This window comes from Diadema setosum, chromosome 1 (genome assembly GCF_964275005.1).
Source record: "Diadema setosum chromosome 1, eeDiaSeto1, whole genome shotgun sequence".
NCBI classification, from domain to species: Eukaryota; Metazoa; Echinodermata; class Echinoidea; order Diadematoida; family Diadematidae; genus Diadema; species Diadema setosum.
Window position 1 is genome coordinate 18,425,981 of NC_092685.1, and position 18,301 is coordinate 18,444,281.

Genomic DNA, 18,301 nt, shown 5'->3' on the forward strand with positions numbered 1-18,301 from the left:
TGGTAACTAAATGAACACTTTGTCCACGAAATGATAATTTCGTTAACGAAACGGTAATTTTGTCGACGAAATGACCAATTTCGTAACGAAATATTCCGTGCGACACTTGGCACTCCACAGTTTTTGTCCATGGTTTAAACCATGGTTTCATTTGTACCACCTTCGTGAATTCGGGCCAATGGGTCTGGGAGACAAGACTACTGCAAATCCTATTGTTTGCAGTGGGTTACGGAACCACAGCGGTTCCTGAATCTCCCAGACACAGTGTGTTTGGAGACTTTGAGATGCATTATTTCACTAATTAATGACCCATTTTCTCTGAAAGATGGTGCAATGGATTACTGAAATGTGTCTCTTTCACATATCCAAAATAATTTTTTGGCCAAAGATACACGAATATTGTGACTGAATTTATATCGGAAAAATGGTGAACTGCTGAACGGATATGACCAAAACAAATAAGTACATGATGCGTGCCAGAAATTCCTATGGATCAATGCTATTATTGTCCAGATGTATATCGATGTAACTATGTAATAGTTAAATAGACTGGTAATAGACTGGATTACTAATATATTCAAATTGTACACATGCCTTTCTGACAATAGTTCTTCATGACAGCTTGAAAGCTTGCCCGATTTGGGGGAGGGGGGGGGGGGGCAATGTCTACCCAATGTAGCAACAGTGAATGTATGCAAACTGGATTCCAAGTACTAAAAAGTGTTTTTGTGGTAAATATACCTAAAAAACTAATATGCTATTAGATTAATAGAATGGCTCGTTACTACATCAGAATGGACGAAACATCCATAAATTTGAATATGTTAGTAAACTATTATAGAGATTCATAAAATGACCACAGACTCAATGTATTCACAAGTTTCCGAGCTCAATATCACTTTCCTGTACCAGACCATATGTATATCCAGAAACATCTCTTTATTGAACAGAGTGTTTAATTCAAAGTAATGGTAACCAGTGATTTGAAATCGCCACATTTCTCCTACATTGTATGGGCCTATCACTAGTATTTTCTATTGGAGAAATTGACAAAGTCAAAGTAGAGTCAAAACTGGACAATTTACAGAATGTCCTGTATCGTCTGTCTGAGCCTGGAAATCGCCGGAAAAGTCATCCTAGAGTTGTGTGTGTGTGTGTGTGTGTGTGTGTGTGTGTGTGCGTGCGTGTGCTCTGCCAAAAAAAAAAAAGAAGAAAAAACAAATTTCTTATTGGGTGTGTGAGTGATAAGGCACATTCGGATTAGCTTGATTAGGCAGATCAAAATAGCTTTTTCTGAGAATTATGCAGAATTTCATGTCATTTCTCTTAAAAAAACAGGGTATGATTTGGTAAAAAGACCCAATTATATCGTACTGTATGGTTGAAAAATGATTTGGCAGCACAATAAAGAAGAATACAGCTGCTTTTTTTTTTCTTTTTTTTTTTTTGGTAGACATATCAATTTTATTGTTAATATGGATTTGATATGGAATGAAATTCAAATAAAGAATATTACAAAACAAAAAAAAATGTGCGTGCGTGCATGTGTGTGTGTTTGTATATGTTTATGTGTATGTGTGTGTGTATGTGTATATATATGTGTGTGTATGTGTATGAGTGTGTGTATGAGTATGTGTGTGAATTACTCAAATAAAAACAATGAAATATATGCATAATATATATATATATACATATACTTATGCATACAATACTGTAAAAGTGGAAATTTTCGCGGTGTTGAAATTTTCGCGCATTTCGCGCAACCAGAAACTAGCGCGAATATAAAAACACGCGAATATTTTTGCTTGCCATACATTCCTGTGCGTGATGTCTTGATTTCGCGGAATTAAAAACACGCGAAACTCTTCTGACCCGGCCTTGCGTGAAAAATTAGTCGCGCAAAATATCCACATTCACAGTAAGTAATATGTGCATAAAAAGCATCAACTTTGATCATTGATACACTAAATTTAGTGTAGGAAAGTGCTGAGTAGAAATGAAAGGTTGTAACTCATTTCTCCATGCAATGAATAATGTACTCAAGAAAAAAAAAATGGGAAGAGTCTGACACATGATTTTGCATTTCCTTTCAAATTCACATTTATTGCTACACTTGCATAATGAAAATGTTGGGAGGCCGAATAACGATGATATCAAAATAAGATTCTACAAACGAAAAAAGAAAAAGTAAATAAACTCTTCAAACAATACATGATACAAACTTCGGTAAAACTATTTCACCTTCGACGGAAATATGCTATCCAAATTTAACCTCTTTTCAAATTGCAATAAGAAATCACTTAACATAGTCTGTGGAAGCAAACTTGTATTCATGTACACACAAATATTTTATCACAACTTTTGCTTTCCAAGTCTTTCAGTGATTAATCAAATTTTGAAACACAAATGTCATATTTGGTACATGAAAGACAACAAAACATTTTTCGTCTCAAAAAACTGCAGACGTTCGGTACTTTCATTCTTACAGCTGTACTTCCACGAGATACTACAAAAGGATGTTTTTTTTTTCTTAACACACACTCACAGTACATGAACTGAACAGTACAGCAGTGTATATGGTTCACACATGAAAAGCATTTGTGGAGTTTTGCCGGTATTCCATCGAAACATGCCGCAAAGTTGGTGCTTCATTCTACGTGGTGAAGGCTTCTACGTGACAGAAACATTCTTGAGTCAATCAGACTTACCAAAGGCAAGATGCAAAGTTGGAAAGCTTTCAATTCTGATACACCTCTTTTGGATGTACTTGCTATAGCCAGAGGCAACGTGGCTCGGGGAAAGATTTATTCTGATGGTTCCTAATTTTGTATCTTTACAGAAAGTTTTTAAAAAAGGATTGCACTAAAAGCTTCTCTTTGTATCTACATTCAGAAAGATCAGGAGGAATCTGCACATCATAGGAACTGTGGTCAAAAGATTTGATTGTTTAAATTTGACGGAACTTTCTGATATCATTATTTTTGATGATGGAATCCCATTTTTTGCTCGATTTTTCACTAATAAATTGTATTCATTTCTCGTCAGAGTCCCTTTGTTTTCATTTATCATTATTTTTCATTGCAACCTGATAGAATCCTCTCTAAAGTAATTTGAAAGTGCCATCCTTCTTGACGTTTTTATGTCCCATGGTGGACAGACAATATGAATGTTATCTTTTTTTTTAATATATGCAGTTAATATAACCTGAAATATATTACAGTTGTATAAGAACATTAACCAACCTTTTTCTTGATAAATATGATGACTATTTGTTGCCATCTGAGTTGATGAATGGATTCATGCCTACATGTAAGATGGGGTATGCACACTGTAATTACAAATGAGGAGAAATTGCCATTCTTTTATCATGACATACATGCGTCTACATCCTCGTCCTACTTACTAGAGTCTTTCAATTCAAACGAAAATGAATGCTTTTGTGATAATATAACTCTTCTCTGTTCAATCCCATGGAGGAAATACACCTTTATAGAAGAAACATATTTTAATCAGTACCTTTAAGAAAACGAGGCTCTGAACTGTCTCAGTCTTTTTGCATTCATGAAACAAAGTTTAATTTATAAAAAAAAAAGTTAAAGTATGAAAGTTGGAACACAAAATAAGTCACAGTCAATCCCACAACACAATACTTTACACTTTCTGTCAAATATAGATACCTCTGTCTCCCTGTCCGGTGATATATTCTTCGGCTAATATATTTCACAATACTAAATACATATCTGTATGTACATTACATAAGTCGGTTATTTTTCTGATAGCAGATCCAATATAAATCCTGCTGCTTCTAATACTCAGGCTAATTCTTCTATCTCTACAGAACATGTCATATAACTGATATTAATAACGGAATGCTTTAGAGGTCCAATTTACACAATAAGTATTTTTTTACAAAATAGAACAACATAATCTTCAATAATCGCATCTTGTAATAAACAGCTGGAACAACAGCAAATTCAATTTCATTTTTTTTTTCAATTGCACCCGGCAATTCAGATTGTCTGAGCCTTGAACTTATTAGTTACTTTTGATAAACATGCTGAGAGAATTGGACACAAATAGACAACTGAAAGTAAAGAACAAAATACTGCATATTCTATCATAAACTTTAACAATTTCATAAACTGTGAAAGATACTTGTCCCTTTTTTCTTCTTTTTTTATCATGCATATATTATGCACTTACAAAGTAGACATGAATATTGGATAACAGCAAAGCACAAAAGGTAAAGTCAGGGAACTTGTCATAAATGGCTGAAAAGTAGAAAATGCTGAGTCTACAAAAGTTGTAACATCTGGAAAAAAAAAATGATTCCAATTCATGCCTAGCTGTGCCCACTAGTGATATATTGTAGCTTAGGAAACCGATAAAAAACAAAACACATCCAGAATTTAACTTTCTGAATAATTCAGTTTTTGGAAGTAGGATATACTAGACAATGGGGCTCTATTTCAACATGCATTCTGAAATTATTAAAGCTTTGTCTTACAAAGAAAAAAAAGAAGAGAGTGTGCCTTGATATTTGTGCCTTTCTTACTGTCAGTTGATTAAAGAAATGGTTATATCATTGCCCACTTATCAAATTTGATAATTCAGAATAAATTCTAGTACATCTTGCTACAAAATGCAAACCATCTGGATTCTTTCTACAAGTGGCAGAAGGAAAAAAACATCCAGTGGCTTAAGGTGAATGCAAACATACCACTTTCACCAGTCGATGTCAGATCAAGGGATAGTAATGACCTAATGGAAAATTGGAATTGGAAATTGAGCCAATACACTCATAGATGCACATGATTAAAACCTACCATCTACAAATGGTGCTTCATAAGTGACTTTTGTTGTTGTTGTTGTTGAATGGGAAGTGATGTTTAAGCTCACATTACATGTGAACAAAAGAGCATGAAGGAGAATCGAAGTCAAAACATCTTGTAGCACCAGAGAAAGCCATCAACAAGACATATATAGCTATTCTATGTACACAATCTGCCGGAATAATTTTCTAATTTGATTGCGGGAAACCTGAACAGAACAAGTGGAGAGTGGATGTACTAGTCGGTCACGCCCACACAGAGCTTTTCAAGTGCCAACAGGGCTCTGGTCACACGACCAAGTCTCCTTGGACCTACTGTACATCCCAAAATGCACAACGTCTCTATCGTGAGACAGTATGTAGGGATTAACAAACACTTGAGACTTATCAATATTCCAGAAATAGTCTCACAAATAATAGTAGATACAAATGGTTGTACATTACTGACACATATATGCAGGGGTTGACACTAACTTTTTTTCTCTCTCTCTCTCTCTCTGGTGGCCCATTCAGGCCATTAATATCTTTAGATTTCACATTTTGGTGGCCTGAAATAAAAAGAAGACGAAAATGAAATGGCCAGAAATAAAAGAAAACCATAACAATCCATTTCAAATCAAGTTGATCAAGCCACCAAAAAATAAATCTTTTTGGATATTTGGTGGCCGGACATCAATTTTTAATGGGCTGTAAGACCACTTCTAATGTCAAGCCCCTGATATATGTGTACTGTTGTGCTTCCATCATTTCCCATTCCAGTGGGCCAGTCTGTGTTTAGTCTGTGTTTAGACCACTTCTAATGTCGGGCCCCTGAATATGTGTAGGGTGCCTACTGTGCTGTTTTCATCATTTCCCATTCCAGTGGGCCAATCCGTGTTCAGTCTCATTTGTCATCAGTGTCTACATCATTATGTCATCACCTGATGAACTATTTGTTTAAAGACAAATGTTACAAATGACATACCTGCTTACTGCAGAAGAACATACCACCATACATACACACACACATACATACATACACACATTCACATTAAAAAAAAAATTATGGGCACACACTTTTTTTGAGTACAGCATGCATCTCAAGAGCTCTTTGCAACCAAACACAAACAACCAAACACTATTATTCTGCATTAATTGGCCAAACACTGATACCTTCAAGAACTGTTGAGTACATGACTTATCATTGTGCTATTTGTTCAACTACATTACATGAAACTACAACTGTTAGAGTGATGTCTATTCCATGGACTCATACTTTTCTTTCTCAGATGAACACAGATTTAGAGAAAACTGATATGAATTCTTGATCACGACCACGGACCAACAACATTGCTGAAAAAAAAAAGAGAGAAAAAAAAAAAGAATAGGAATACTCTTAGCTGCAGTTTCAAAGTTGCCCTGTTATGACAGGATTAGTAGAGTACACTTCTAACACTCGTCAAACACGATTAGCCCATGCAAAGATTTTCCACAAACCTGATGATATTCTGCCAAACTTGCAGCAGCTACCATGTAAGTCTTTTGCTCGGTGTGCAGAACGAGATGCACACGGTAATTCACAGACCAGTGGCAACGCTCACATGTTTGACACATTAAATACGCGTGCAGGCATACAGTACTTAATGAGCTGTGAACATTGCCATTGCAAAGCAAGCATGTAGCTTACAATATGCATGCTGCTTCCCCTGGTCACAGTGTCCATGTATTTCTACACCCTTCAGTTTCATTCTGACACATTAATGCAAAAACAGTCAGGTGATTTGAATGAATTTCGCAGAGCACGTTATTTGTGCTACTACAGGCGTGAAGAATTTTCTCATCACAGCACATCAACTTTAAACACAAAAGTTATCTAGTGTTCTGGGTTTATCCTCTGATGGGTTGGGGTTGAAAGCCCGCCTAACCGAAGTCCCTTGGACGTAAACAATCTGGAATATGTACCACACACGAGGTATTATTAAAAGACAGAAGGTCTTCTGGACCATCTCGCCCAATATAAGGTCAAAGAAACTCATGATCATATCAAATTAGAACTCATAATCACTAGCATAAGAAAATACATACTTCTCAAGCACAACCTATTCACAAAGGGAATATACAGGTATGTCATTCACCAATTACATAATTGAAATCACAGCTGAAGGGAAATTACAATTGGGGGAACTTATTCATTACCTGTAGGCTCAACACAGGAAATGTTTGCAATACACAAATACACTGGCAAGATTGGTAAAATTAATTTTATACACATACTGGTTGTTCGTGCAAGGAACAGCGTCGTTGCCATAACCTGGTACACAAGTTACATATCAGTATATAAAAATTAGGAGGCCGATGTCCCTTACACACACACACACGCACACACACACACTGGCTGAGTACATGTAGTTTGGATTTCAATACCTCATCATAACTATGGTGTTTCCAGTCCTTTTTTCTCTCTCTCTCGCTCATCAAATATACAAAAAGAAGACTGCAGCTAAATGTAATAAAACAATTAAACCATAGGAGATCTATCTATATTATTACCATCTACATACACCTACTGCTAGACGTACCATTCTTTTGTTGCATACTCTGGTGGTAATGAAGGTTTTGGTTTTGTGGGTAGCGTACCGTTCGTGGCAGTTTGTGGTAATAGCGCGGTGCGTGTCGCTTCGTAGTCATAGTTGCGACTCTCATTGATCTGGTAAGAGCCCTCGTTCTGATTCTTGAACTTGTAAATGGCGAGGATGATTAGGACAAAGATGATGGCTGCGCCCGCAACCGAGCCGACGACCAGACCAGCCTCGCCAAGAAAGTCAAAACCATTGTTGTTCTTGGTCGTCTCTTGCCTTGGTGTTACTCCAACACTTCCGTCACCTGTGGTTCCGCCCTTGGTCTTGACTGTGGTGAAAGTGAACTCCTTCGTCGGTCTGGGGCTGGCCGGGTCGGCCCCTGAGGCGGTCATACAGTCCTCGTCGTCGTCGTTGCAGCTGGCCACGCCCGATCCCTGCTCGGTGCTGGACGGGGGCAGGGGGTTCACTGAGATGGAGGACTCCGAGTCGGGTGTGGTAGGGGAAGGCTTGACGGGCGAGGATGTGCCAGCTGTTATCTCGGGACCAAAGATGTCGTCATCTATCGTGAGATGAAGAATGGAAGTAAATCAACATCTTTGTGACTGCGTGATAACAAATACAAGACGGGCACATTGCTGGATTTCTGGACATGGATAAACACCTTGCTTCACTCCTCTTACTCTGCATCTTCTTATATCAGTTTCCAATCCATTAAGTCCTTTTTTTTAATTAGACAGCATTGCCAGTGACATACGGTTCCACTCATACATCGCTGTTTAGATACATATCTGTCATGCACACTTTCCCCATTTTTATGATGTCACGGACATAAAATCTACGTGTGGAACTTAACTGAAATAAAATATATGACACATATCTACTAGTTAATGTCAATTCTTCTTAGAGTAAAATTTTCAAACCTCACTATATCTATCTGTCTAGTTCTCATCTTAGGGACAGATGTGATTATATCATGGCTAAGAACTAAATAAAATGCACCATGGCATAGTCCACTACCACTTCATTAGCAAAGGACATGCACAGTGCCTGGATGTGATGTCAAAGCTCTGGTGTAAAATGAGACATTAAGTGACAGATGTCGCAGCAATGACTGTTATGAATGACACATTTATGAAGCATTCACAAGAAGATTTGAATGAGTATACAAGTGGATCATACGTGATGTCAGTACAAAGTGTACAGAAGTGGCACAATATCAATTCAGAAGCATGCACAAGAATTACAACACTCTTTTGTCTCTTGACACTGGCATGGCCTAGACATAGAAATCTTATTATATGCCATATGTTTCACATGGTTTTTATTTTCACAAATTTGGCAAGTCTGGTGCTCTTTGTAAATTTTAAAACACACAAAAATATCAAATCTAATCCAGACATGACATGCTATGTGCACATGCATATTTCTCTGTCCATTGCTGTACTCCACAACTGCGAATTCAACCACTTGCAAAAATTGTCTGGAAGTCCGAATTCCAAAAAATTAGACTCGCTAAATATATGGCATATACAATAACCAAACACCATGAATTCAGAAAATACCACAGTGTGTGAGATGTACATTCTTCACAAGTTAAACTTACAATGTTTTATACATGGCAAGTCACATTGATGGAACACGGCAAGATGAAATAGAAGGCAAAGAATACTGACTCATATCGGTTGCACTTTTCACTACTCGTATTCTTTCTGAAACACCACGCAACTAGATTTACGATACTTCTCTGATTTCATCACTTAGAAGTGGAATTACTCCAACACTCTCCACTTAACTCCCTGCTACTCCTCCCCCTCCAACACAGAGAAAGAAAGACTAATGACATTTTTATTAAAGGAAAAGATTCACCAACACTGTGTTCACAACAGAGACAAAGAAAGAGTAGAATCCTAACCTGTTTTCCACCCATGCTGTTAATGCCAAGAACTCATGTTAAAGAAACACTCTACAGAAACAGTGGCCACAATATTCATTGAAAGAAAAATACAAAATTCAAATATGAATGGCAGGTAACTTTACCTCTAGTGGTAACTGAAAAGTCATAAGATTACAGCAGACAAAAAGGGAAATAAAATCATATAATAACATTGATCACAAAATGCAGTGGCATGGACCGATATCCATGAGTTTTCGTTTGTGCATAAATCACCTGAAACTCATAATTATACACAAAGGGGTAAATATCATTGATTGCAAAGCAATATACATGATGTAAAGGGCCTGGGAGGAGAAATAGGCTTTTGTGGGCGAAAACTATTGCATAAACTTGATGAGTATTAATTGCACCATGTCACTTGTAGCAAAAGGAATGCTTCAAATCAATGACTTTTGAAAATGCTCTACATACTCCAACAAAAAGAATTTGAAAAAAAAGAAGAAATTTTGACATTATCTTTGAAAAAAGATGGCTGTTTCAAATTATTGAAGAAGCCCGTAGGGATACCACTGACTGTCTTTGGGGGCCAAGTTTCTATCACGGGAGCAATAAGAACTGACCAACATGGGAATCACTAATAAAACAGCCAGTTTGGGGGAAAAAACTAAGCTGCTCATTTGAGAAATCAACACTTTATTATGATTGAGGACGCAAGTGAACATGCATTTGCTACTTGCATCTTCTTTTCCCGATTATTCTCTGTACAAGACTCTTTTTGTTCAGTCTACTCTGAAGGCATTCTGGATGTTCTTATGTTGTGCATGCTTTGAGGCATACTTTTATGGCATGATGCATGTTCATTTGAGAGCTGCAGCCACAGTTGCATCTAACATCCTTGAATGCAGACCAGCATGGCGAGTATGGCATATATGCAAATATGGCATTGAACAAAATCATGGCAAACTATGATACCCCAGTATCACAATTCGACATGCAAACCTCTTTTAATATCTTTTGCTTCTCATGAAAAGCATTTCACTGCTCTTCCAACACATTGAATTATGTTCAGGGGCAGATCCATGAATTCCGTAAAGGGTAGGCGCCTTCGCAAAATTAAAGGGGGGGGGGGGTACACGCATCCCCCATTTTTTTTCTTTTTATTTCTTTTGTTTTAACCAAAAATAAAGAGGGGGCATGCGCCCTGTGCGCACCCCTCTGGATCTGCCACTGATGTTTCTGATGTAAGTCGGGTTTACTTTTTTACATTCCTTTCTTTTAAATTCTACAAAGCTTGAACATGACAACTTTCATTTTTTCAAGTATGAGTGAAAAGGATAAAAGAACAAAGATCTCATAAAGATATAATATACCTAAAAAGTCTTTTCTCAACCATTAACACTCACCTCTGTTCTGACTTGTACAATCTTCATCATCCTCTGACAGGCATCCTGACCCAGGTACAAAGATGATGTCTGAATTATCCGTCTGGTACTCTCCATCAGATGTTGGGGCTATAGACATTGTGATCTGGTGAGAGGGGTATATATAAAATGGATTACTAAACTGTGTTTGTGCTGCTCCATCAATTCTAAATCATGGGACAAACCTACATCCAAAACACAGACATGTTAGTAATATAAGGAAATCACTGACAGTGTTTCTTTGACAAACTTATATGAAAATATTTGTGAATCTTAGCAGCTTCAAATCTTCCATATACACAGATGTATGGTCATCAAACACAAATCATACATATCAAGATGGCTCATGGCTGAACTGATGAAAATCATCACCAGTACAACAGTCTTGTTTCTGCATCCATCCTAACACTCATCATCAAATTTTGCCTCTGTGTATCATCAGGTCAATTGAGATACCCTCCAAGAAGGAATACTTCAGTCCCACTGCCTGTTTGTACAGTCTAATGTTATCATAGCCATATGTTGCTGGTTTTCAATATGACAGGTCCTGGGTGTTTCTACTAATTACTGCACGAGACAAAAGTTTTGAGCCAGATGATTACGACAGCTGAAATCTTAATGCTGCTTGATCATTCAGTTGATTATCATCTGTTGTAACATAATGTATACATCCTTGAAGCCTGAAAGATAAAAGTAGAGGAAGATTTAGTTTCTTTATCTTGAAACTCTTTAAGAACTCTTGAACGTAACACAGATGTCAGTGAGGTAGACAAGAACATCTGATATAAGGTCGCTTGTCTCAGCATGCTGATAGAAAAAACAACAACAAACAACCCCAGCAACACCAGAGAATGGGTGTTTTGTATTCTACTTGTCATTTTTCTGGAGGCAAGTCAGTAGTACCTAAAAGGGTGGTGGTCCATAGTTTGCTAACTTTAACCTGCAGTTGCCATTTAACTCAAAATTGAATACTTAAAAACAAAACTGTTCATATTTAAGCAGAGATCATGTTGAATGATAGTGGCACATCAGAATAGATTTACCAAGAATTTTTCTGAATACAAATCTGAATGTCTTTAATAAACTCCACTGTCTGCCAACCTTTGTGGGTGAGGTGTGATCAGTGTTTGGGGTGCTCTCTGGTTCCCTGACTGGGGGCAGGACGGGTGTTCTCCTGGTGGTAGTGGTGCTGACAGCTCCTCCTCCTCCCCCTCCGGTGGTCGGAAGGGGTGTGCTGTAGATGATGCTCGCCGGATCTTCCACCCGTATGACATTCCCGTCCATCTGGATGCGGGCGTCGCCTGACGCAGCAATGTCTAGGATGCGCATGTCGTTGTAGGAGAGGCCGGACATCATGCCCTCAAAGGGCGGAGAAGGCACCGATCGCCGCCGTCGTCTCCGCCTAGCGCTACCGCTCCGCCCACCAAGACTGACCACTGCCTGGTCATCAAAGAAAGTAGACTGCTTGCCTGGAGACGTTAACAAACGAAACAAAACAACCTGCATGTGATGCATTCTAGTCTACTACCAGTGAATGACAATACCATGTAACTTCTACCCTCTTGCCCTGATCCAGCTGCATATATCAAAGCTAAGGAATTTGTGAAATGAGATTACCTGGCTGAAAAATAAGAAGTTTGATATTCATTCATTCAGAAGAAAAAACCCTGATAACCATTCTGGCTCCTGACTGAATTTAAAGATCAAAGCGTATTTTTGAAGTCTGAAAATAATTGTCAACATCAAGCATAATCTTGTGGTATTTCAAATTTGTTTATTGCCTGCACATATCTGATTTATGACCATTTGAGAACATCAACACTTCAAACCCACTGTTTCAAACTGTTTACTAGTATCTGGTGGAGAGCCTGTTTACTGTGTCTATCAACGTAGATTTGGAAACGAAGCAGCACAAATTCATTGAAAAATGTTAAGTCTGGAAAACAAAATAATAGCAAAGAAGAAATCAGTGTTTGATGACTTTATCATGCTTTTGTGGTGATAAATCATATGTAAGATATCAGGATTTTTTAAAAAGAGAAAATATGCCTTACCGATGAAACCTTTTACACTGAAAAAATACCTTCATATCTGAGGGCTTCCAATCACCCAACTAAAGGAACCAACTAAAAGAAGACTGCTCAACTGACATTACTATGAGTCTTAAGCCAGTAAACCAGTAAATCAACTTCCAAGAAAGGAACAGCAGAGTATCTATGCCTCAGGGGTCAACCTGCCCCCATGCCCCCACTCTCCCATCCCCAAGGCCAGACATTGTGCAAGCCGCATATAGAGAATCAGCGACTTTATTCACAGGGTAGGATGGATGGGAGAGAGGGGGAAAAAAAACCCCTCATCTTTACCTCTGGGAATCTTGGTGATCTGTGCGTACTGATCGACCTGCAGTGTGGCGTTCGCTCCTGTCCGTGAGAAGTGGATGACATGATACACGCCATCATTAATCCTATTCCTACCATCGCTGATGGTGTGGTCTCCGGAGCCAAAGTTGTACACTATCCAAAGGTAGCCATTAACCTGATAGAAAAAAGAAAAACAACACCTAAATTACATCCTTGTAGACCTTATTTAAAAGTGCTTATTATCTCAATGCATTTGCAGCTTTAACTGAGGGAATACTGTACCATAAGAATCAATTTAAACTTTGGAAATATGGATGGAAAAAGCATCTACACTACTCATTAATTAATTGACTGAAAATGAATATGTCTGCTACAGCAATCTTAATATGACAAAGTGTAGAAAAGGATAATAGAGGTTCAAATATCAAAATGAATCAATGTATACACATCTGTGACCATGAAAGCAAAAAGAAAGACAAATATTATGCAAAAAATGAATGAAGCATGCAGTGAGTTGCTTCATTGTTAAAGGTAGGGAATCCCATTTGCATGCCTCAAATGAAGAGTTGTATAAATACAGTGGTATGTTGAAGAGAGTATCATTTTAGAAACTCCCATAAAGTATTGAAAGTGGAAGGTAACATTAAGTACATTTTTATTGACCGTTAGATTTTGAATTGAATTTTTTTGGGGGCTCACCGTAAATTCCAGTACATTACTAGGCTACCTTTGCAGACCCATGCACTGCATGTGTGTCCATCATGTATATTTTGTGAAGAAAGTTCATCAAAACTTACAAAACATTTCTATATACATTCTTGCCACACACTCTATATGTTATTACATCAGCTCTTATACTTTTAGATTTGTGTTTATAGATAAAAAATACAGAAGACTGCAACAAAAAGGCTTAAGTGTGGCTGACACACAAAACTACTGAGTAGTTGAGTTTTGTGCATTATTCAAATTGTAGATAACTGTTGACTTCCAAATTTCTCAGCAGTGGCCTAAACAAGTCCCCTGAGGTTCATATTTAATATTTTGCTGCATTTTGGGAGGTCTGTAAAAGGTATCCCCTACCTTTACGAGCTTTACTGTCAATATTCATTTAAGGATATATACATATAAAAGACAAATTGCAATCATAGCTCAGTAATACATCATGATCACATTGATAAACTGATGGTTACATTGCACTAGCATGGACCAAATCAAACATACCTAAGTCTAGTATATAACCAAATCTGATTTGCATCCTATGAGGTTGAAGTAATAATTATCTCCCACAAAATAAGACACATATAAAGATGATATTATGAAGTTACGCAACCACAGAGCCATTGATTGAGCTAATGCCATGTAAAAATATCACAGCATACCAGTTCCATCTCTATGTAGTCATCGGATGTTGCGCTGTCTATGCGAGCGATGATGGCCGTCGCAGACCTCGTGGACACGCCCAGACTCAGGTCGTCGTGATCTGTCCGCAGCCACTGGCTCTCTGGGAGCTGAAGAGAGATGAGGCCTCCTCCGCTGCCAAACATGAATGACGTACTCACTGCAGTGCAGAAAGTGATAATGATAACAGTATTAAGTGGCTTTATCTTCCAAGATGGAGACCCTTAAGTAATAGCCCTGCTCTACAGCTTTCAGAGGGCACTGATATATTATCTCATTACCAGCAGGGTACCCCATTTATACACCTGGGTCAAAAATTTAGGGGACATCACACGTTAAACAACAATCATTTTGCAACTGATTGACAAATTGCCCTACATCGACGTAAATAAGCACTGAATCGATCAGTGTTTTAGTAGTTATAGCCATGATAAAAATCATGGGTGTACATACTTGAGCAGGATTCGAACCTACGACCTCCTGATCACAGGACAGGCGTCATCTCCACTAGACCACTGAGCTCTCGCCCGACAACAACTTAGTATTGGTTCTAATCCTTATGGCATGCAGCGGGTACTGCATAATTATTCAAATTCATGAAATTCTTCCGTGGAGATGTTTTCATTGCAACTGATTGACAAATTGCCCTACATCGACGTAAATAAGCACTGAATTGATCAGTGTTTTAGTAGTAGCCATGATAAACAAGGCAAGTGCCAAATTGTGTCTCACCCATTCGCGTACAAGGAATTAATATTTTCATAACTCCCAGAAGTTAATTAACCTGCTTATGACCTTTGACCTTGTGGTGACCTTCAACACCCCAAGGGACATTTAACATCCAAGTTTGGTCACAAACGGACAAAGGGATCAAAAGTAATGAGCCATAATCGAAACGCGCCAAACTTAACATTGGGCCCTAAAAATTTGTTGACCCCTTTCTGTGACCTTTGACCTTGTGATGACCTTTAACTCCCCAAGGGACATCTACCGTCCAAGTCTGGTCACAAACGGACATAGGGATCAAAAGTTATGAGCCACAATCAAAACGCGCCCTAAAAACATAACATTGGGCCCTAAAAGTTTGTTGACCCCTGTCTGTGACCTTTGACCTTGTGACGACCTTCACATCCCCAAGGGACATCTTCCATCCGAGTTTGGTCACAAACGGACAAAGGGATCAAAAGTTATGAGCCATAAACGAAATGCGCCCTAAAAACTTAACATTGGGCCCTTAAAGTTTGTTGACCCCTGTCTGTGACCTTTGACCTTGTGGTTACCTTCAACTTCCCACGAGACATCTACCATCACCCAAGTTTGATTGCCATTGTAGCAACATGTGCTGAGTTACGTGTGATAAGAGAGTCTTGCAAGTAAACTTAAACGTATGACCTCAAATGACCTTTGACCTTATCATGTGACCTCTTACGGCACTATAACATGAAGGTACCCCCGTGCATCCATCACCCAACTTTGATTGCCATTGTAGCAACATGTGTCGAGTTACGTGTGATAAGAGAGTCTTGCAAGTAAACTTTAAGATATGACCTCAAATGACCTTTGACCTTATCCTGTGACCTCCAACAGTACCATAACATGCAGGTACCCCTAGTGCATCTATGACCCAAGTTAGGTTGTAATTCAAGCAACTTATGTGAAGTTATTTGTCAAAAGAGAGTCTTGCAGGTAAACTTGAACAGAGAAAAGAGAGTCTTGCACATACTCTTTAATATATGACCTCAAATGACCTTTGACATCATCACATGACCTCCGACAACATCATAACATGAAGATACCCCTAGTGCTTCTATCACCCAAGTGTGGCTGCCATTGCTGTAACAGTTGCCAAGTTATGCATCATAAGAGAGTCTTGCAGGTAAACTTTAACATTTGTGACGGACGACGGACGGACGACGGACGGACGCCATTTGGATCCCTTAGTCTCGCCTTCACCTCCGGTGGGCGAGACAAAAATCATGGGCAAAACAAGGGCAAACAAGGATAGACCACAAGAAGGGCTTTGACTCTTGGCTGGTCAGCCCACCTCTCCCCCTCCCCCCCCCCCCAAAATAACCTGTCCTTGGACCCAAAATACTATGAACAACATTCAAAGCATAAAGATATGAGGTCTGCTTGCATTGTCAAAATAAAGCAATAAACTCATTCAAATAAAGGTGCCTCATAAGACAGCGAAGAACACATCCCCTATGTCACACAGCCCTCCCTTTCACAGTCCTGCCAACATTTTGGTCCACAAACCTTCAGAGCAGTTGGTCCCTGTAAAGCTTGTCGACCGACAGTCACAGCTGTAGCCATTCCAGCCCGGGATGCACTGACCACCGTTGGCACACACATCCGTTCGGCACATGTCTCCATTATCTATCACATGAAAATGAAGTCATGTATATAAAGAAATGAAAAACACAAACCTGAACGGAACGTCTTTGTCAATCAGCACAGATGTCCTGCAACGGATGGTGAGTAATCGTGGCAGGACCATCTGCTCAATTCTCCAGAGTGTGTACTTTCTTTCTATCATTTTGATAGGTTATGAAAGCTTTTTTTTTTTAATATTCTAAGTAAAATTCCTTTTTTTCATTTTTTGAAATTGGGAGAGAATAAGTCAAGTCAAAAGTGAGCATATAGGGAAGTAACAAAAATGAACTAGGATTTGATTTATATTGCCACTAAGGAATCAATGATGGCTTGGAAGCAAGTAACCATGGGACAATGGCTTTTGGTCCCCTCCAACAGACTAGGCATTGAAGTGCCTTACTCAGAGGCACAAACTGCTGCTGTCAGCAGACTTCCATCAATAACGGTCAAGAATATAAAATGTCTTACCTTCACACCCCTTCACTAGATCCTCCTTGTCCTCGATGCTAATGGCTGTATCAAACAGATCCTTCCTCCTGCCGTTGATTTCTAAGGATGCGAAGCACCCCTGGTAACCAACCCGGGCCTCTACCCCCTCGGGCAGGAGGTCGTAGTTCTCAGACTCCACCCCGCCCACGTACAGGTTCTCAGTCAGGTCCAGATGCCTTGCGATGGCGGACGGCCCGGCGATGCTGGTCGAGTCGTCCACCTGCAGGACATGCCGCTCCCTGCTGTCTCTCGAGATCGAAACCTCGTGCCACTTGTTGTCGTTCAGCTTGTGCGCGGTTGTCACGTGCATCTTGACAGACCCTGCTCCCATGTTGAATGCGTACTGGATCTGCCCGCCAACAAGTCCCACGGAGACAAAATCTGTGTCGTCGCCCTCGCTGTAGAGCAGGAGGCCATTCGGCTCTGTCGTCTTAAAGTGGAAGAAGAGCGAAAGGGCGGGGTAAGAATCGGGTGTCTCTAGCTGACAGAAGACCTCCTTTGTCCGGAATGTGAAGGGGTTGATGACCTCTCGCTGGCTCATACGCTCCCCGAACGTGGCGTTGAGCCTGACGTTGTCAAGCGGTCGGGCGCGGGCCATGTCGAAATAGGGCTGGTTGTTGTACAGGAACTGCTCCATGTGTCCCACAAAGTTGATGGGAGGGTTGGACATGCTGTCCCTGTTGGTCAAACCGCCCACCTCAATGTAATGGTAGTCCAGCACACCACTCTGGAAGTTTTCTCTCACTGCAAGGATGAAATGGTCAGATGTTCACTGGAGACCTCCGACACACATTATCTGTGTGTCGGCATAGAAAAACTCTATTCACTATCATCACTCTGTTTCCTATCATGCAGTGCTTTTGTGGACAGTGAATGTGCTTTGATTGAAAGTATTGACAGAAGTATTGTTATATTGTGGAACAAGCAAGAGCAAAACTGTTGTTTTGCTTGCCACATTAGCCAGCTAAACTATT

The 18,301-nt window shown here is 39.3% G+C and overlaps 1 protein-coding gene across 1 annotated transcript in view; it reads right to left on the reverse strand.

Annotated features, from left to right (window-relative positions):
* Window positions 1-7,239: 7,239 nt before the first annotated feature.
* The window catches only part of LOC140227854 (neurexin-1-like), a 115,722-nt gene continuing 104,660 nt past the window's right edge, over window positions 7,240-18,301 (reverse strand). The window contains exons 9-15 of the mRNA XM_072308248.1: window positions 17,307-18,071; window positions 16,722-16,841; window positions 14,444-14,622; window positions 13,068-13,239; window positions 11,806-12,173; window positions 10,687-10,810; window positions 7,240-7,948 (exon numbers count right to left, since the gene is read on the reverse strand). Of these exons, the coding sequence (XP_072164349.1) occupies window positions 7,380-7,948; window positions 10,687-10,810; window positions 11,806-12,173; window positions 13,068-13,239; window positions 14,444-14,622; window positions 16,722-16,841; window positions 17,307-18,071 (2,297 nt within the window). The 3' untranslated portion in view covers window positions 7,240-7,379. The remainder of the gene's footprint in view (window positions 7,949-10,686; window positions 10,811-11,805; window positions 12,174-13,067; window positions 13,240-14,443; window positions 14,623-16,721; window positions 16,842-17,306; window positions 18,072-18,301) is intronic.